This window comes from Artemia franciscana, chromosome 12 (assembly GCF_032884065.1).
Source record: "Artemia franciscana chromosome 12, ASM3288406v1, whole genome shotgun sequence".
Classification (NCBI taxonomy): Eukaryota; Metazoa; Arthropoda; class Branchiopoda; order Anostraca; family Artemiidae; genus Artemia; species Artemia franciscana.
Genome location: NC_088874.1, coordinates 16,170,260 through 16,188,140, shown reverse-complemented (window position 1 = coordinate 16,188,140; position 17,881 = coordinate 16,170,260). Strand labels below are relative to the sequence as shown.

At 35.8% G+C, this 17,881-nt stretch overlaps 1 protein-coding gene across 1 annotated transcript in view; it reads left to right on the top strand.

The window, feature by feature from the left end:
* Positions 1-15,542, top strand: part of LOC136033752 (paramyosin, long form-like) — a 66,259-nt gene extending 50,717 nt beyond the window's left edge. The window contains exons 14-18 of the mRNA XM_065714648.1: positions 5,446-5,574; positions 8,526-8,690; positions 11,384-11,590; positions 13,936-14,136; positions 14,827-15,542. Of these exons, the coding sequence (XP_065570720.1) occupies positions 5,446-5,574; positions 8,526-8,690; positions 11,384-11,590; positions 13,936-14,136; positions 14,827-15,027 (903 nt within the window). The 3' untranslated portion in view covers positions 15,028-15,542. The remainder of the gene's footprint in view (positions 1-5,445; positions 5,575-8,525; positions 8,691-11,383; positions 11,591-13,935; positions 14,137-14,826) is intronic.
* Positions 15,543-17,881: the final 2,339 nt, after the last annotated feature.

The following is a 17,881-nucleotide window of genomic DNA, read 5'->3' as shown; positions in this document are numbered from 1 at the left end:
GAGGGGGCCTAGTTGTCCTTCAATTTTTTGGTCACTTAAAAGGGTTATTATAACTTGTAATTTCCATTTGAATGAGCCTTCTTGCGATATTCTAGGACCACTGGGTCGATAAAATCGCCCCCGGAAAAAAACACAAAAAAACATATAAACACGCATACGTAATATTTCTTCTGGCAAAAAAAAAATTCCAAATTTTTGCAGATGATTTCATCCTCTAAAATTCAGCATATCAATGAAAATCACACCATCAGATTCATCGTATTATAGAACACTACTGTAGAGGTTTCAAGCTGATATTTGTAAAAATGTGGAAGTCTGTATTTTTTTTACCAGAAGAAAGATCACGGATGGATGTTTATTTCTTTTTTCCAGGGGTGATGGTATCGACCGAGTAGTCCAAGAATGTCGCGAGAGGGCTCATTCAAACAAAAATTAAAAGTCCTAGTGCTCTTATTAAGTGACCAAAAAAATTGGAGGGCAACTAGGCCCCCTTCAACACTTACTTTTTCTAAAGTCACAGGGTCGGAATTTTGAGATAACCATTTTGTTCAGCATAGTCAAAAAATCTAATAACTATGTCTTTGAGGACGGTTTAGTCCCCACAGTCCCCGGGAGAATGGGCTGCAAGTTATGAGCTTTGCCCATTGTTCACATATAGCATTAGTTATTAGGAAGTATACAGACGTTTTCAGGGAGGATTTTTCTGGTGGGGAGAGGTCGGGGGGAGAGGGTTACTTAGGAGGATCTTTCCATGGGGGAATCTTTCATGGGGGAAGAGAATTTTCCATGGAGGGGTTGCCAGATTTCCCAGCATTATTTAAGAACAATCAGAAACTAAATAAAAAAAATCAAATTTTTTCAACTGAAAGTAAGAAGCAACGTTAAAACTTAAGACGAACAGAAATTATTACGTATTTGAGGGGATTCTCCCCCTCATCAATACTTCGTTGCTTATGCTAAAAAATCTTTAGTACTTTCAAAAGAGTATTTATTCTAATTCAACGGCCTTTGTTATTCAGGGGTATTCTTAAAGAATTGGAACAAAATTCGAACTTTAGCGCAAAGAGCGAGTTATTGATAATGGGGTGAACCCCCTCATATATGTAATAAGTCCCTTTTTTATTACGTATATGAGGGGTGTGCCCCCTCGTCAATACCTCCCTATTTACGCTAAAGTTTTTTAGTACTTTCAAAAGAGCTATTTATTCTAATTAAACGACCATTGTGATCCAGAGGTCATTCTTAAAGAACTGGAACAAAATTCGAACTTTAGCGTAAAGAGCGAAACTTGTTTTTTTTTTAATTCAAGCTGTCTTTAGAAATTATTTATTGAAGAAAGATGCAAGTTTTCTGTAGCATCAGAGGAATTGTGAGAAAAGGCTTCGAAAATAAAATAAAAAAATGAATAAAAAAGTGGAGGTACAGAATTTGGCTTGTGAGTAGCTCAGTTAGCTAAGTCACATTCTAAATCAAGTCGCATGATAGGTAGATAGTTCTAGTCCAAATGGTTATAAGTGGAAAACGGTTCATTTCTCTTTTTATGGTTTGCAAAAATTAATGGGAAATCTGCTTTTGAAACCAAAAACTTTTTTTTTAGATCTAAAGGACAAGAAAATGCATTTACTTGGTCTTTATGCGTTTTTCAGCACGTAAAATTTTTAATATTATTTTTCAGTATTATTAATTATTCATAGTCTTTATTATTTTGCGTTTCTTATATCTACAGGAAATGTAGCGAAAAATTATCATTATTGCGCATATATCCACTGGGAATTTAACTTGTCTCGGCTTTCCAATCATAATTTATTTGGAGTCGAGTAATTTAAGTTATTTGTTATGAACAGTTAAAAAAGTGATTTTTCAACATTTTCAGTCATGCAAAAACCTTATGTTGAATGTCTTAAATTCTTTTGCATTACCGCAGTGGAGCTGGTCAACCTGGTCAGTGTTTATGGATCATTGCTCTTGTTGAAATTAGTCTTCCTTTAATAGCTTCTGCTTCCACAATAACCTTAATTTGAAATCGAAAGTTTAAATGAACCAGACAATTTAATTACGTTCGCTAAAACTAGATTCAAAATGTGTAGTACGTAGTATTTGATGAGATGGTCTTTCGTTTAATCGAATAGTATAGTTGCGTAGTGAAACTGCATTGTTTAATTAAGGACAATTATTGAAACTCTTTTGGGCTTCAGAGAGGCAACAGTATGAATTTTTCCAAGCCATAAAAATGTAGGTTACCCAGAAAGTTACATATCTCCTACTGCTACTAACAACTCACTGCGGCACCAAGTCGCCTGAGGCCAGCACAGCTATGCGCGTTCTTCCTCCATCCTAATCCATTCAAAGCCTCCATCTTTACATTTCCGTTTAGCCCTAGACGGTTGACCGAAAAGGATAATCTTTGGCAATCTGTCATCCTTCATTCTCAGAACGTGCCCTAGCCATATCAACCCTTCTGTCATTATAGTCCTAGAAAGCGGGATTGAACCACACTTTTTGTACAGCCTACTATTTGAAATGCGGTCTGTCAGCCGAGTACCCAAAACAATCAGTAGACAATTTTTCTGGCAAACATCTAGCAAATCTTCCTCCGTTTTTTTGAAGCACCCATGCTTCAGAACTATATTTGACCACTGTAGTCACCAAATTTGACATGTTCTCTTTTGCATTTTCTTGCCGGAAATAAAAGGGCGTAAGATAAACTTGAAAAAAACTTTTTCTTTTCAAAGTTTTTAAAAAAATGTTTAGAGTTGGGAGTTCTGTAAATTTTAGGCTTTGTGGCAATAAATTTATGTGAATTAGAAAGCATGTTTCCTTGCAGTCGTTGGTATTCAGAGTATTGTACTTTCAAGTATGCTTATAGCCTTTTCCCCTCAGTTTGAATAATTAAATAAAAAGCTTTTCTGGTGACAGTAAAGAGCGAAGCTGAAACTCAAATCAAACAAAACTACTGCTTCATAATTTCTACATATTTTTGTAAAACTGGTTCGTGATATTTCCTATATTTGTTGAAGTCTAAAAAACTAGTGCTTTACTGACAACACATCATCGACGCAACAAAACAGAATTAGGGCATAATATAAAGCTCTTAATTTATTTTTATAGAGTTCTCAGTAGTCTTTTATCGGCCATCAGATCAATGAATTTTAGTCTATAGCTTAAATTCTCTAAAAAAAAATACTAAGCCTAGTTTTCAGCAAAGCGCTAGTTTTCAATTCCTGTTCCTTTTCATGTCCTATTCGAAATTCCTATAAATTCGTTTCCGCAAAAATATTTTACTATTTAAAATAATCGAAATAATAGTTACAATTTCTTAATCAGCTACAAATTTCCATTTTTTCCACTAGACCATTTTTTTTTAAATTATGCTATTAAGCTTTTGGTTACTAGAGGTCGTGGTTCACTCTCTAACTAGGCTGCAGCTCAGAGGCGCCATTTGGGGGGGGGGGGGGGGGTCAGGGGGGGGGGGGGAAATGCCCACCCCAGATATTCCAGGGGCCCAAGCTTCCACCACAAAGGGCCCTTTGCCGGCCATAATAATCCATTATGTCCAACATAATCCATTCTGTCCAATTGATTTGAAATTACTGCACACCTATTAACCAAAGAGCGTAATTACTTGACGACCCTTGGGGTAATTACGCTATGTGCTATTAATCATTGTAAACTTTGAAAGTAGGGTAGATACATAATAAAATTCTCGAGTTCTGTCAAATGCCCATTTCCTAGATGATTACGCGACATGAAGTGATTCGGGGGGGGGGCAAGATGGAGTTCATGCCCACCCTAAGATTTGGTCCAAATGGCGCCTCTATTGCAGCTACCGCTGGAGCCATGATTTTGTCTTACGTCACGACCTCTGGTCACGCATGCAGTCCGCACAAAGGGGTCTTTTAAATAGTTCCAGAAGATATGGTTTACTTATGTGATTAGATACATAACCAGGGGGGGTCTTGTATAACCAGGAATTCATACCCCTACCCAGAATGTTAAAAATTTTTGTATTGATTTATATTCTGGGCTATATAATGGTTAATATATTTTTGGTGGTTGATTCACCCCCCCCCCTTTCTAATGGGTTTGGAATCTTTACCAAGTAAAATCCTAGATTCGTCTCAATCGCTGATAGATGTGTTGTTGGGTTTGAGCTTTGCAGATTTTGAGCTAATTAACAACTAGCACTTGATCAATGGCGTAATTTTGCCAAAATCTTGGGGGGGATTTGGAGCCAATTTTCCCAAATCAAATGAAAATGACAATTGAAAATGAGCCATATAGTTCCATAAAGGCAAATTTATACTAAAGAAAACTGACCCGTTTCTCTAGAGGCTTGAATTATGCAGGCTTATCTTACTATTGACAAGATTTTGAAGAAACTAAATTTCAACTGGGGGGACTGGGGTCTGGGAGGAAACTGGGGTCCAGAGGGGTCAGTTACACCCTTCCCCATAGCATATTATGCCCCTTCAATAGATTGCAACCAGTTTGCTCCATGTTGCAGACTAGTAACTGATTGCATTGAGTCTCTCACCAATACAACAATTTCTTTTTAGTTTTTTGACTACAGAATAATAGGCATGATCATTAATTGATTTGGGAATATAAACCGTCTTTTCCCTAATATTTTCTCTATAGTCACATCTTAATACCAAGATATTCTCTGAGGCTATCACACTACCTTGAACATGAACTGCACGTTGATTAGGTTTATTCATGTGCAGTCGGTTGTATCTGTAATCATTTCGCTTAATGCCATCAAGGTGAATGCTCCTTAATGTTGCGTATGTAGATCGGAGTTCAAAGATAATTTCTGGTACCTTGATCTAATGAGCAAAAAACAAATAGACAAAGAAATGCCGGGATAAAAAACGAAGCTTCTATATGTCATAATTCTCTGACTAAATTAAGCTATGGTTATTGTTAATCAAGTGATTGTTTTTACCTTAGCTATCCAGAAAGTGTTTTGATAATCTCTATGGCACTTGAAAGTGTTCAGATCTAATTGAGGTATTGGTTCTGGTCTAGAACCACCAAAACCTTTGGAGTGTCTGAATATATAGGTTAGATATCCGTTATCCTGTCACCAAAAAGAGGAAAAGCTAATAAATGATCCGACGGAGTTAATTGATTTCAGATGGGATGTAGCCTTTTGTAATATGACAGTCAGATTAGTTTTGAACACAAAGGTCGTCAAATATTTTAACGCCAAACCCTAATGAAAAGATTTACATTTAAGATTCCTTTGAATTGCCTGAAAAATGAACTGTAAAATTTTTGATGGAAAAAGATTCCCAGCACGGATGAGAAATCGGAATTAAAAATATAAAAGAAGAAAACAACAATAAAAATGAACCAAAACGGAAAAATAATGAAACAATTTACTAGCCTTTATTTGTACAGTAGTTCACTTTCCTTAATTCAGTCTTCTCTTTCCTCTTATAGGAATTACAAGCCCTCTACGATGAAGCTCAGCGAGGATTGCAGCAAGCGCTTGATCAGCTGGGTGCCTCTAACAGACGCATTCAATCCCTCCAAATTGAAATTGATGAATACAAAAGTAACCTTGACAGCGTAAGTTGTTGTCAAAATGATTTTTGAAAAAATTTCGACATCAAAGAAAATACTAAGGTTGACTTTAGCTGAGTATGCTATACATATGATGTTATACATATCACGCTATACATATATTATAAAACTTCAGATCATGTGGAGTATCATATTTTCAACAATGACATGCATCTAAAAATGTATTTTTTTACACTGTTCGACAATGCAGCTCAGAAATGATATTTTAGTAAAATCTTGGAAGTTTCGAATAATCTTTTGAATCTTTTCTGTTGCATCCATGCCACTATTTAGAAATATTTTTAGTTGTTTACTAGTCGCTAGAACAAAAAGAGAGGGATTTTTAGATTACTAATTTTATGTTTTTTTTATTGTTAAAGTTATGTTTATGACGGTTCATCCACATTCCCCTAACGGTCTCAAATATATTCGTAGGCTTAATACACACCTAATATTTAAAAAAATGGTATTATTAGGCTCCTAACGTTATACCCTGAAAATGCATTAAGGCTCTATATTTGTCCCTGATGGACACATATACAGCCCTAATAATATATTTTTTTGTTGTTCTTTCCATTCTTTGATTCGCTATGAAACTGGTTACCCTCTGTAGACTCCAGATGCATTTTAAATAGCGGTATAGGCATAACGGAAAAGACTAAATCTTTTTATTGAGGGTTATCTTTGGAATTACATTCTATGTGTTCATTTTTTGCACTTATGATCTAATCAATGAGCGTCTCCAGATAATGTAATTTGATTTTTTTTTCCCCCATTATAGTTCTCTAGTTAATTGCCATCGCAATTAGAGAGTAAGATATTCTCACAATCACATCGTTAATTAAAATGGGAATCATTCATTCTCATCGTCTATTCTACAGTCCAGCCGTCAAAAGAAAACTTGGTACTTGCGTGTTATCCCGACCACACTCAAGAAGCGAAGTTAGGTTAATCATAATGAAATATACCTAAATATGACAAACACACAATACTCTAGTAACAAAATTATGGAAACTGCAGAGAATTGTGGAAAGCAGACCACCCAAAACGCATTATATTAAATACCTAACCATCTCTGAATATTAAATATGTAATTAAAATTTACCAGCAAAAAAGTTTATCTCACCCAGGCTAAGCTGATTAACTGAGAGTGCAGACGGGAAAACCGGCTTTGAACAGATCAAACAGATGAAACTTCTTGAGTGTGGTCAGGATAACACATAAGTATCGAAAAGTCCTGCAAATAAATAGGATTGACATAAACAAGACAACCAATCATAGAGCCTCAAAAGAATAGCATCTTAAAGATACATTTACCTTTTTTTTGTCCGATCCACAAAAGCTTCTTGCCAAGATAGATAGATGTTCATTCCATAGCAACAAAAAAATAGAATATTTATTATTCTTGATATGTAAAATACCTTTCAAAAACATTTACAAAAAAAAAACGCTTGGTGTATAATTTCTTTACAATTTCAAATGTAATCCATACTTAATCTTATAAATTTTTCTAGTCAACTTATAGTACCATAGCATTCACTTTAATCACTCTGAACACCCACTCTTCATTGTACTTTCCTTGTCCGAAAATATTATCCCTTAAATATCTATCGATTCACACTCGTGCATTAAATGGAACATTTGTTCCTCTGACAGATTGACTGTGAATGTGGGCCCTGTCTTTTAATAACATTAGCAACATACTTATAATTTTAAACCCACCTTACAATGTAATAGATTCCCTCCAAGTTTTTTTGACTCGAAAATAAATTCTCAAAAAAATTGCTGCATCCTTTTGGATGCAGGCTGCTATGGCCTGCTATGTCTGAATTTCTTGATCCCTGAAAATATTTTAAACCTTTTTTGAAATCGTATCCAAACAGAAGTGCAAACTAGGGGGGGGGGGGGGAATACCCCCTCCCAAATCAAGAAAAATACTTTTCCGTATTTCCATAAAGAAAAAACCTTGCCCCCCTCTAAATCTCCATGAATTGGTGACCCTGAATCCAAACCTTTATAATCAATTGATTCTAAACTACAACATTATCTTTTACAATATTCATAACCTAGATATCTTTTCAAGTCTTATCTTATTTGCCTTTTTTTACTTTTTTTGGAAAAGTTTGCTTTTTAATGTAGTAAAACATAAAAGAATTAACATAATTTATTATTTACGTGGTCCTAATAATCTATTTAAATGAAGGTCTATTTTAAAGAAAAATAAAAACTATAGACTACCGATCCTAATCAAGCCAATCATAAATGACGAAGTCTCAAATAACCTATCCGAGCAAACTTTTAGCAAATATATTTTCCTTGACTCTGGTAACTTCAAAAACTTCTTTACTTTCTTTTCAAATTACAGTGTTGAAATACTACCTTTTAGTGGTGGTTCTAGCCCTGGGCAGTGAGGCAGCTGACCCCTCAGCTTTCCTGACATCTGACATTAGATTCCTTTCATTTTATATTTTTACACCGCTATTAACCCACTTAATTGACAAAAATTGTCGCAATTGTAATTGTGCATACTATATCCCCCCCCCCCGGTTTATCAGGCCTAAAACTGTAACTGCTACTTTTAGATGCTTCTCCTGAATTTTAGTACTGAGTTGCATGTGGGTTGAGGGTCGAGCTACCCCGAAAATTCAAGACTGTTGAGCTGTGCAGGATTGAGTTGAATGGATTTTGAATTGTGTGGGTTGAGTCGAACGAGAATAGAGTTTAATGAGGGTTGAACCAAAGGGTTGAGTTGAATGGAGTTGAGTTGAATGAGGTTTGGGATGAATGGAGGTTGAGTTGTGTGGGGTTGAGTTGAACGAAGGCTGAGTAGAACGGGAACAGAGTTGAACGAGGGTTATGTTAAAGTGTCGAGTTGAACTAGGTTGAGCTGAATGAAGTTGAATTTCATGCACATCGTTGAAATATCTTTTTCTTTTAATAAATACTGTTTCTTTCAGTCAAACCGTGCAAAACGCCAAGCAGAGGTACATGCGGAAGAGCTTAGCATCCGTGTTAATGAGCTTACCTCCATTAACACCACTCTCCTATCTACCAAGAACAAATTGGAGCAAGAAATCGGTGCCCTTGCCTCAGATTATGATGAAGTTTCTAAGGAACTCAAGGTATGCCTTACTATTTTGCTAATGCATTAGTCAGTTAATTTACTTTTATATTTCGACCTTTAATTGTTTTTACTTAATATCGACGTGGGCTACGATGAAGAAATGCTCTATTGCAGTGATATTTTAAGGAGAATTAATTTTTAATAGCTTCAAGTACCAATTTAATAAGTGGCGGTGATTGGAGAGGGACAGGGTTAGTATGCTCCCCTTGGATTTTGAGAAACACCTTTTCGGGGGATATTTTCATTGAAAAATGCCTTTTTTGGTATTTAATTGAGAAAAAAACACAAATTAACCCCTACCCCAGATTTTGAAAAACATATGTACCCCCCAAATCCCCTACACCGAATCTCTGTGAATTAGTGCTACTGAATATAATATCCGTTGAATCGAAATGTACGATTTTGGGAGTTATTGTGGATCCACAAGGGGAGTAGTCAGAATCCAGAGTAGAGCATAGAGGAGACTCATAAATGTCAGTGACATCTCTCTGATGATCCTCTAGTATAATAAGTAGTCGCTTATTAGTTTTGGTTGTCTAACCCTTATTTACCGTCTGGGTATAATATCACCAGTTGGAATGTTCTTTTGCATGGGGCTATGCTATTGTTATAATATTTGTATTATATTGGTAATACTTAAACTTTTAGTTTTTGACTGCCTTTCTTTGATGTTAAACAACAATATAAGGGTACATCCTTAAGGGACAAAATAATAGATTTTAGATGGTTCGTGACCAGCTTATGTAAAAATAAATGAAATGCCCAAATGATAAGTACAGCGTTGTAAATAATGCCCAAGCGCTATGATTATTTTGAGTTGTGGATAATCTCACCACAATTACTAAGTCCACAAGAGTAAGAAAAAAGAATCCTAGAGAGTGCTTCCATAAGCAGCTTGGAGGACTGGAAATTTAAAACAGAAATTTAATTGAATTGCCTAAAACTGGATAACGTATTCATTAAATGAAAAATTGAAAGTATGTCTAATCCACAGCTTAGATACCAATATACAGTTATGAAAACTCCTATTTTGCCCATGAGAAGCTTTTGGTACAGAGCTCTGAACTTGGCGCCTCCTCCAAGCCCGCGCTCCGACGCGTAGATCGTACTACAACACCATAGGCGGGAACCACAGCTTAGATACCAATATACAGTTATGAAAACTCCTATCTTGCCCATGAGAAGCTTTTGGTACAGACTGCCAGTTTCCTGTCTCAAGCCGCTAGCATCGCTACCGCGCACTGTGTCCCAAAAATAAATCGAGTTTTCATAACAGTATCGGTATCTAAGCTGTGGTCTAATCGATTGACCATGAATTCTTGCAATGAAAATACCAAATGAGGGAGAGGCTATAAAACTAGGGGCCAGAGCCCCTTTGCTCCAATTGACGCCACCGTGTGAAAGCTTGTCTTTGTCCATTTTCAATGCGTTTTACTTTAAAATGTACGTTTCTAATTTGTGAACGGATTTTGATATCTGTTTATGTGTTTCAAACGTTTGATTCAAAGTTAATATTCAAATTTCGTCTTACATTGTTTTTGTGTTATGTTCCAATATATTGCAATGTTTTGCAGGCGTTGGTGGTTAAAATGCTGAAATTACCTCTAAGGCTCTTCCTGAACCACTACCAATAATCTCTGAAATTATACGTCCAGCTCCTAACATTTGTGTCATTTGAGAGGGGGGTCATGTTTCCCGATTCATATTTCGCGTCCACCATCCTAGAGTTTTAAAAAATAACTTCTTGGGGGTATTTTGTATTCTCATTATAAAAAGAATTGAGAAAACGACAAATTTACCCCTCCCCCTAGATTTTGAAAAAATAAATTTTGCCCTCCCCCCTTTAATTTTAATGCATTGAACTGCCCCCATGAAGGTAAGGGAGGGCAGTTTATGTTTATTATTGTCGCTTCCTCGATGGAAAATAAGGACTAAGAACTGAATTTCATAGGGTTCAGTCTTATTCCCTTTGATATACATTCTACATTCTATTCTATAGAATGTAGATATAGAATGTATTCTATAGAATTCATACATTCTATATACATAAAGCATTGAAAAGGGCTATTTAAGGAATAGCTATGTGGAATTCTCTACAGTATTTTGTGCAAATATATAGACTCATTATTTTTAGGAATTTTTTTTTCATATATCTGCAATGTAAAAAGGCTGAAGAAGACGGCTTTGTAATAAATCTGTTGTGTTTTCTATAGTTCGGCCTGTCTGGTACGCCATATTCCCTGAATGAATGATCCCTTTTTCAATTTATATCATTTTTTTAAAGTTACATCATGGCTAAGCTCTCAATTTGTGAACATGATTTATGTCCGCCTCACTTTAATAAATTGGTAACTCCTAGCCAATCCCGTGAGGTTATATAAAGGGTGGCTGAAGCCAGTATTTCTCCCGAGTACTTTTTAAATAAATTTTGCCCTTCATGAAAGAATCCCGAGAATAGGCAAATGCCAGTCCAGCTGGTTTCCTATCGTCACAAGAGAGTATTCCCTGTTTTATCTCGCCGCTGAGGGGATCATGTTGGAGCTTTCGGGGTGTAATTTTTGGTTTGGGTTGTACAGGGTTAAGGTGACTTATAATCTTCTGTTTAGGCATAAAAGTAAAAAAAATTCTGCCGAATTGATCCAATAGGCTCTTTAGCTACTTTGATAAATAAACCTTTTTTATTTTTCATAGATGGCTGATGACCGCGCACTAAAAGCACAAAATGAGGCTAAGCACACGATTGAGCTCCTTCATGAAGAGCAAGAACGAGTCACCAAAATTGAATCTATCAAGAAGTCACTCGAAGTTGAGATCAAGAGCTTGACCATTCGTTTGGAAGAAGTCGAATCTTCAACTCTCGTCAACAGCAAGCGCATCATCAGCAAACTCGAAGCTAGAGTAAGCATTCCTTATTATCAATTCTTTTTAATGCGAAAATTCTCGGTGTAATCTTAAATAAACAAGATTGCAGTCCTTAGCACCTAAATTTAGGACCGCTATTGCTACGGATCATGATTAACGTTGCAAGTTGACGGCTTTGTGTTACACTTTTGGTGGCTAAATGAAAAAAAAACTTCTGAAAGTAAAATAAAAATAATTTAAATACTGAGAAAACAGCCTACTGATCCATAACCATGGATCGTTTCAATAAAACCACGAGAAAATTCAGCATGTGCAAGAGTATTCACATACACAGGAGGTTACTCAGCCAAAGTCGACCCAGCTCTAAATGGGTACCTGGATAAATCCGGGGAAGGTAAACAGGAAGAGTGTGCGAAAGCACTGGATGGCTGGCTCTCAACCCCCAATGCACTTCCTGAATGAAAAGTCATGAAACAGAGATCAGCACCGCCAGTAGGGACTGGAAAGTCGAATGCCGTATTCTCTACCTTGTTTTATATCAGGTGCAGGGAATTGTTAAGAATAACAAAAGAAAAGAAAGACATAGTCGAATTCTAAAAAAATATGGCTACAACAGAAGAAGTTCTGAGATTTTGGGAAGAGAGCATTACCCCCCCCCCCCCCCCTGAACATGTATGCATAAAAGATTCTAAGGTGGCCACCTGTTTTGATCAACTATTAGTAACAATATAAAAAGAATCGAGAATCGATTTTTGTCGGCTTGTATTTTGAAGTCTGGTTGAATAAGATTCTGTTTACAATTTTAGCTAATTATAGAAGCACAGACTTGTATTTGACCTAATTACCACCAACTCCTACTTAGCTTCCGGTTCATTAAGATGAAGGAAAACACGGAAAAAATCCTCTCCTAACTATTCACGCTTTGATAGTTCTTGTAAAAACATTCTCGGTGTATAAAAAATAGCTCGATTCCTGATTTCTCACGTACTGAGGCTCAAGGTGTTCAAATGGCAATTTTCTTTGCGGTCTCACTAGTGATAATTTAAAGATGCGACACTCAATATTTCATAAATTGGTTTTCTATAAATATAAATATTGGATGAAATTGACGTTCGAAATTAATCCTGTCATTTTTTTTAACCTAATATATTATATATGATATTTAAAGGTTTGAAATAAAAATCAAGTAGCTGTGGGCACCAAGCCATAGCTAATTGTTGAAAAAAATCAAGACAGATATTCCGATTGAGTGAGAGGCAAATCTGGCATAAGCCCTTATTAGGATTGTATAAAAATGATGTCAGTTCGTTTGTTAATAGATAAGTCTATCTGTCCATATGTCCATTCCTAAGGTAGATACTTCCAAATGTTTGGTTAAATGGTACGGGTAAAGGGCGGGAGTAAGTGTGACTCTCTTATTGGACCAATGCTTGTATGTTAGCTTTTAGAAAGCCACGCCTGCCTAGAGTCTGCGGCAGGTTGCCTAAAAATTTGGTATTGACACAAGACCGTCAGTTTGCATGGAATGGCAGACAAACAGGCATCCAAAGCCATTTCTCTTGAAAGATTTGTGAAGAACTTGAACTTCCGTTGCCTAGTTTCATACATTCTTGGAAGATAAATAAGACGAACGTGGAATAGCGAAATTTTAATGACGTACAGTTCTTACCATTTGATAGCCAATTAAATTGACTATCAATTCCAGTAGCATTAGCTGCATATTAGACAAAAATTTTTGGAGTTCTACCAAAGGGAAACAAAAAAAGTATTTTCCTATTCCTCCGTCTTAAAATGTGAGCCATAATTGCATTGGTTTATTTTTGTGACGTCACATTTCTTTTTAGCCAATCACTTTATTCTTTATAGGCAATCTAGAAAGGAAAACTAAATACTCTTTCAGTTTTTGCCTGTTATTGTATTCACCAGTCGTTTCTATGTTAAGTTTTGAGACTGTAAAAAGACTGCAAACCTGAAAGTTTTTTTGTATGAAATCTTAAGCAAACAAAAAGAGGAATTTTCTTTGTCATTGGTTCGTTACAAGTAAATTCTGTTCTTCTGTGATTGTACCCTTTGAGAAATTTTGTCTCTTATGAAAAGGACGTTACGTTGAAAAAGAAAACAATTTGAATAGTAATTTAAAAAAAAATCATATCAAAATTTGCCCTGCGTGAATACTAATCACAATTAAATATTCATCATTGGGTTTAACTCTGAAAGCTGCAGATATTTTTACAGTGCTTTCGTTCAGAACTAAAAGCTATGCTTATTCCTCTCTCAGTTCATATATATATATCTCTCTCTTAATAAGTTCCCCAAGAGAAGCGAAACTACCGAATACAATTTTCTGCAGATGGCAGGATTTGTAGTTTATTATTTTATAGGTTCGCGATATCGAAATCGAACTGGACGAAGAGCGTCGTCGCCATGCTGAAACAGTTAAAATCCTTCGCAAGAAAGAACGCCACGTTAAGGAGCTTCAAATCCAGGGAGATGAAGACCATAAGAACATTGCTCTACTACAGGAATCCGTCGACAAACTTAACGAAAAGATCAAAGTCTACAAGCGTCAGCTTAGCGAAACAGTAAGTTGTTATTGTATATTCCCCCTATATTTCTTTCACCCCCCCCCCCCGACCTTCCAATTCGTTTCGAAAAATAACTTTTTCTCATATTTTCATTGACAAATATCTTTCTTTAGTATGCTCATTGAAGAAAATTGAAAACAACATAACTGATCCCCCTGTAGATTTAAATAAATACATCCCCTTTACATTTTTGCGAATTGTGCTTGTTACTATCACGTTAGTGTCTTTACCTTGAGTTCTCGCCTACTTCTCATGAAGTAAATGTCCCTCTGCAACTGGGACTAAAATAAAAGACACTGCAAAGAGGCCTATTTCACCTCGCCTTCGAAAATGAGCCAGAGATAATCTCTTTATTTTTGGGCACAAAATATGTTAAAAATTAAGGTATGAACAAAATAGCAATCTCACTCAAGCGAGGCTGATTCAAAGTGAACTTTTGAAAGTTTTTGTATTGATTTGAAAGATATAAGATGGTACGCATCTATCCTTTCTGGTTGTTTTCTTTTTTATTGTTTTTTTTTAAGGGTCAATCATATTTGTACTTTTTCTTCGTCTATGAGATATCGTAATCTCGTCAACAAAGTTACTAGCATTGTCATTATACACGATGTCCAAGGAGCGTTACAAATGATGTGATGTATAAATAATTCTATAGTCACTGTTTTGAGCCTTAGTTCATTTTTCTAGGAGGGAATGTCTCAGCAAAGCTTGACCCGTGTCCGTCGCTTCCAGAGAGAACTCGAAGCCGCCGAAGAACGTGCTGACTCTGCCGAGACAAATTTAAACCTTGTTCGTGCCAAACACCGCACTTTCGTCACCTCAGTTCCAGGAGGTCAAACTACCCAGACCATCTATGTCACCGAAGAGTCCCGTGTTGTTGATTATTAAAATGACATCCCTTAGCTTAGCTTGCATTTACGACCATCTAAAATGTAAGCTTGAAGTGTAATACTTTGTGAGATTGATTGACCTTGCTTTTATGAATCATTGAGCTTAGAACAAAAAAAAAACCGGAGACTGCCTAACATCACAAACGTGGTTTGTTGAAGCGACTGTCAGTCGACGAATTTTTTTTCAAAGTTTGTTTATTTTTTAACTGGAAAATAACTTACCCAAAATAAACCCCAAAACGTACTTTAGCAAAGTGGCAAGTTAGCTTAATTAGCTTAATTATTGCTCGACCTTTCTTTCATCAAATTGAAAAGGTTATTACATATGGGAATAAAAAAACTGTTTTAAAGTAGCTAATAACAGCTTTGTTTTTGTAAATTTATTTTTTCTTTTGTTTGACGGCTTTATTTCAGCTAATCGTGAGGTATGTGCTGTATTCTGGAACACCAGTGAAATCATGCAAATTCGCTGTTGTGTATTTGTTAATTAAAGAATAAATGGTGAATATATTACCGATTTTTCTTTGCTAGAGAGAAAGTTTTGGCTAGTGGACCACGCCCAAAAGCTCTAAGATAGCTTTTTTAAGGGTAACCTTATTTGACAACAAATTATACGGCTCGATTGAAACAGGTTCTGAGACTATATCATGTTCTAATTATCGGAAAGGCCAATGTTATGAGTGGCAAGGTCTTTTTTTCACTGTCTTTAGCAGATAATCAAATTATTGGTTGACTAATTAGTGTAATCTCACTAATAAATCTTATAATGACGCTGATCTGAAACTTGAGCTTACATTTTATGCTCACATATTATATCTATATGAAGTTTATAATTTATGTTAATTGTGATTGTTATAAACCAAACACAGAGAGCGAATTAGTCCCAATTCCCAGCCCACTTTTTCAAAATTCATTAAAAGGAAATCTTTTCCAAGATTTCCGGTTTCCTCCTCCAACTCCCCCAGTGTCACCGGATCCGGTCAGGATTTAAAACAAGAGCTCTGAGACACGAGGTCCTACTAAATATCAAATTTCATTAAGATTCAATCACCCGTTTGTAAGTTAAAAATACCTCATTTTTTCTAATTTTTCCGAATTACCGAATTATATCCCCCCTAACTCCCCCAAAGAGAGCAAATCCGGTCCGGTAATGTCAATCACGTATCTAGGACTAGTGCTTATTCTTCCAACAAAGTGTCATCCCGATCTCTCCACTCTAAGCGTTTTCCAAAATTTACGGTTTCCTCCTCCAACTCCCCCCAATGTCACCGAATCCGGAAAAGATTTGAAATAAGAGCTCTGAGATACGAGTTCCTTCTAAATATCAAATTTCATTGGGATCCAATCACCCGTTCGTACGTTAAAAATACCTCATTTTTTTATTTTTCCGAATTAGCACCCCCCCAATCCCTCAAAGAGAGCAGATCAGGTCCGGTTATGTCAATCACGTATCTATGACTTGTGCTTATGCTTCCCACCAAGTTTCACACTACGTCATTTTTTCTAATTTTTCCGAATCAATTCCCCAAGCTTACTTAAGCGTAAGGGGTATTCGTTAATTAAGGGTGACGCTTGGGAATAACACTAAGGTATTACTTATTTCAAACAAATGAGCTTTCGGACAAATATTTGACAAAAATGGATTTGGTGGCGCTTATGTATATGCCAGCTTTTATCAAATGTTGTATACAAAATACAGAGTATGCCCACTTCTTGCCGCATACAATGCTTGAAAATTGGGTTGGATGGGTAGCATCATTACATATAAAATTCGTAGGCTAATTCTGCCACTTAAAATACTATGCAAATTTAGTGAAAAATGTTTAGTAGCACTGAAATAGCTTTTATCGTTATTTTAATCACAAGGACAAAATCAGTTATCCACCCCCTTATTCTTAAAAACAAACGAGTGCATTTCATTTTGTTTTTTTATTTTTTTTCATTTTTTTTTGTCAATTTGGCTTTCTTCAATAAGCGGGTCTTCCAACAAACACAATAACAAAGAAGCAGGAATGACATGTCTGAGGATGCATTCTATTAAAAGTTACATTAATACAAAGTAATTTTTCTAGGACATCAGCTGCAAGACTAATGTGAATTCAAACTTTGGTGCTTTAACATGTAACTTAAAAAATCGACTTTGTAGCACAGAATCAATGTTTTTTTCTTGTGAGGTTCGACCAAACTCCACATAGGCATAGATAAAATTAAAGTATTAACTATTTTCGGTAATAATAGTGGTATATTTTTGAAATAATCGTAACTAAATGCGTTTAAGTCAAAACAATTAATTCGCTGCTTGGTTTGTAGTTTGACACAACTACTTACACCTTACTATTCACATCGGTTAAATTCCTGAAGCAACCTATTGAATTTGGTAGGCTCTGAGTATAAAAAAAAATCATTACTTCGGTATATATAATTCTAAGAGTGGGAATAACTTCCAGTTCCAATTTGTTCTATAGTAGTGTAGTGGGATTGATATCAGCTAGGTAATGCAGCTACCCAAAGTTCGAACTCAGCTGCAAAAACACACTACACTACGCTCAGAATTTGGTTTTGGTTATGAGAACATGCGAAAGAGTCTCCATGCTAGTCCAAAAAAGAAGACTATCAGGAAAATCATTATCCATTGCAACATTTATTATTGCACCAATGCAAAATAAAAAGAAGCAGATTTTCAATTAGACAACTAGAACAAAAGCGATAAGTATGAATTAATATATTGTCTCATTTATAAATGCTGTCAATTTAACTTCGACTGGAAACAAGGCCGTATCCAGGATTTTTGTTCGGGGAGGGAGGGGTACAACGAAACTTGAAAAAAGCATCAAAAATTGGTAATTTGTTTA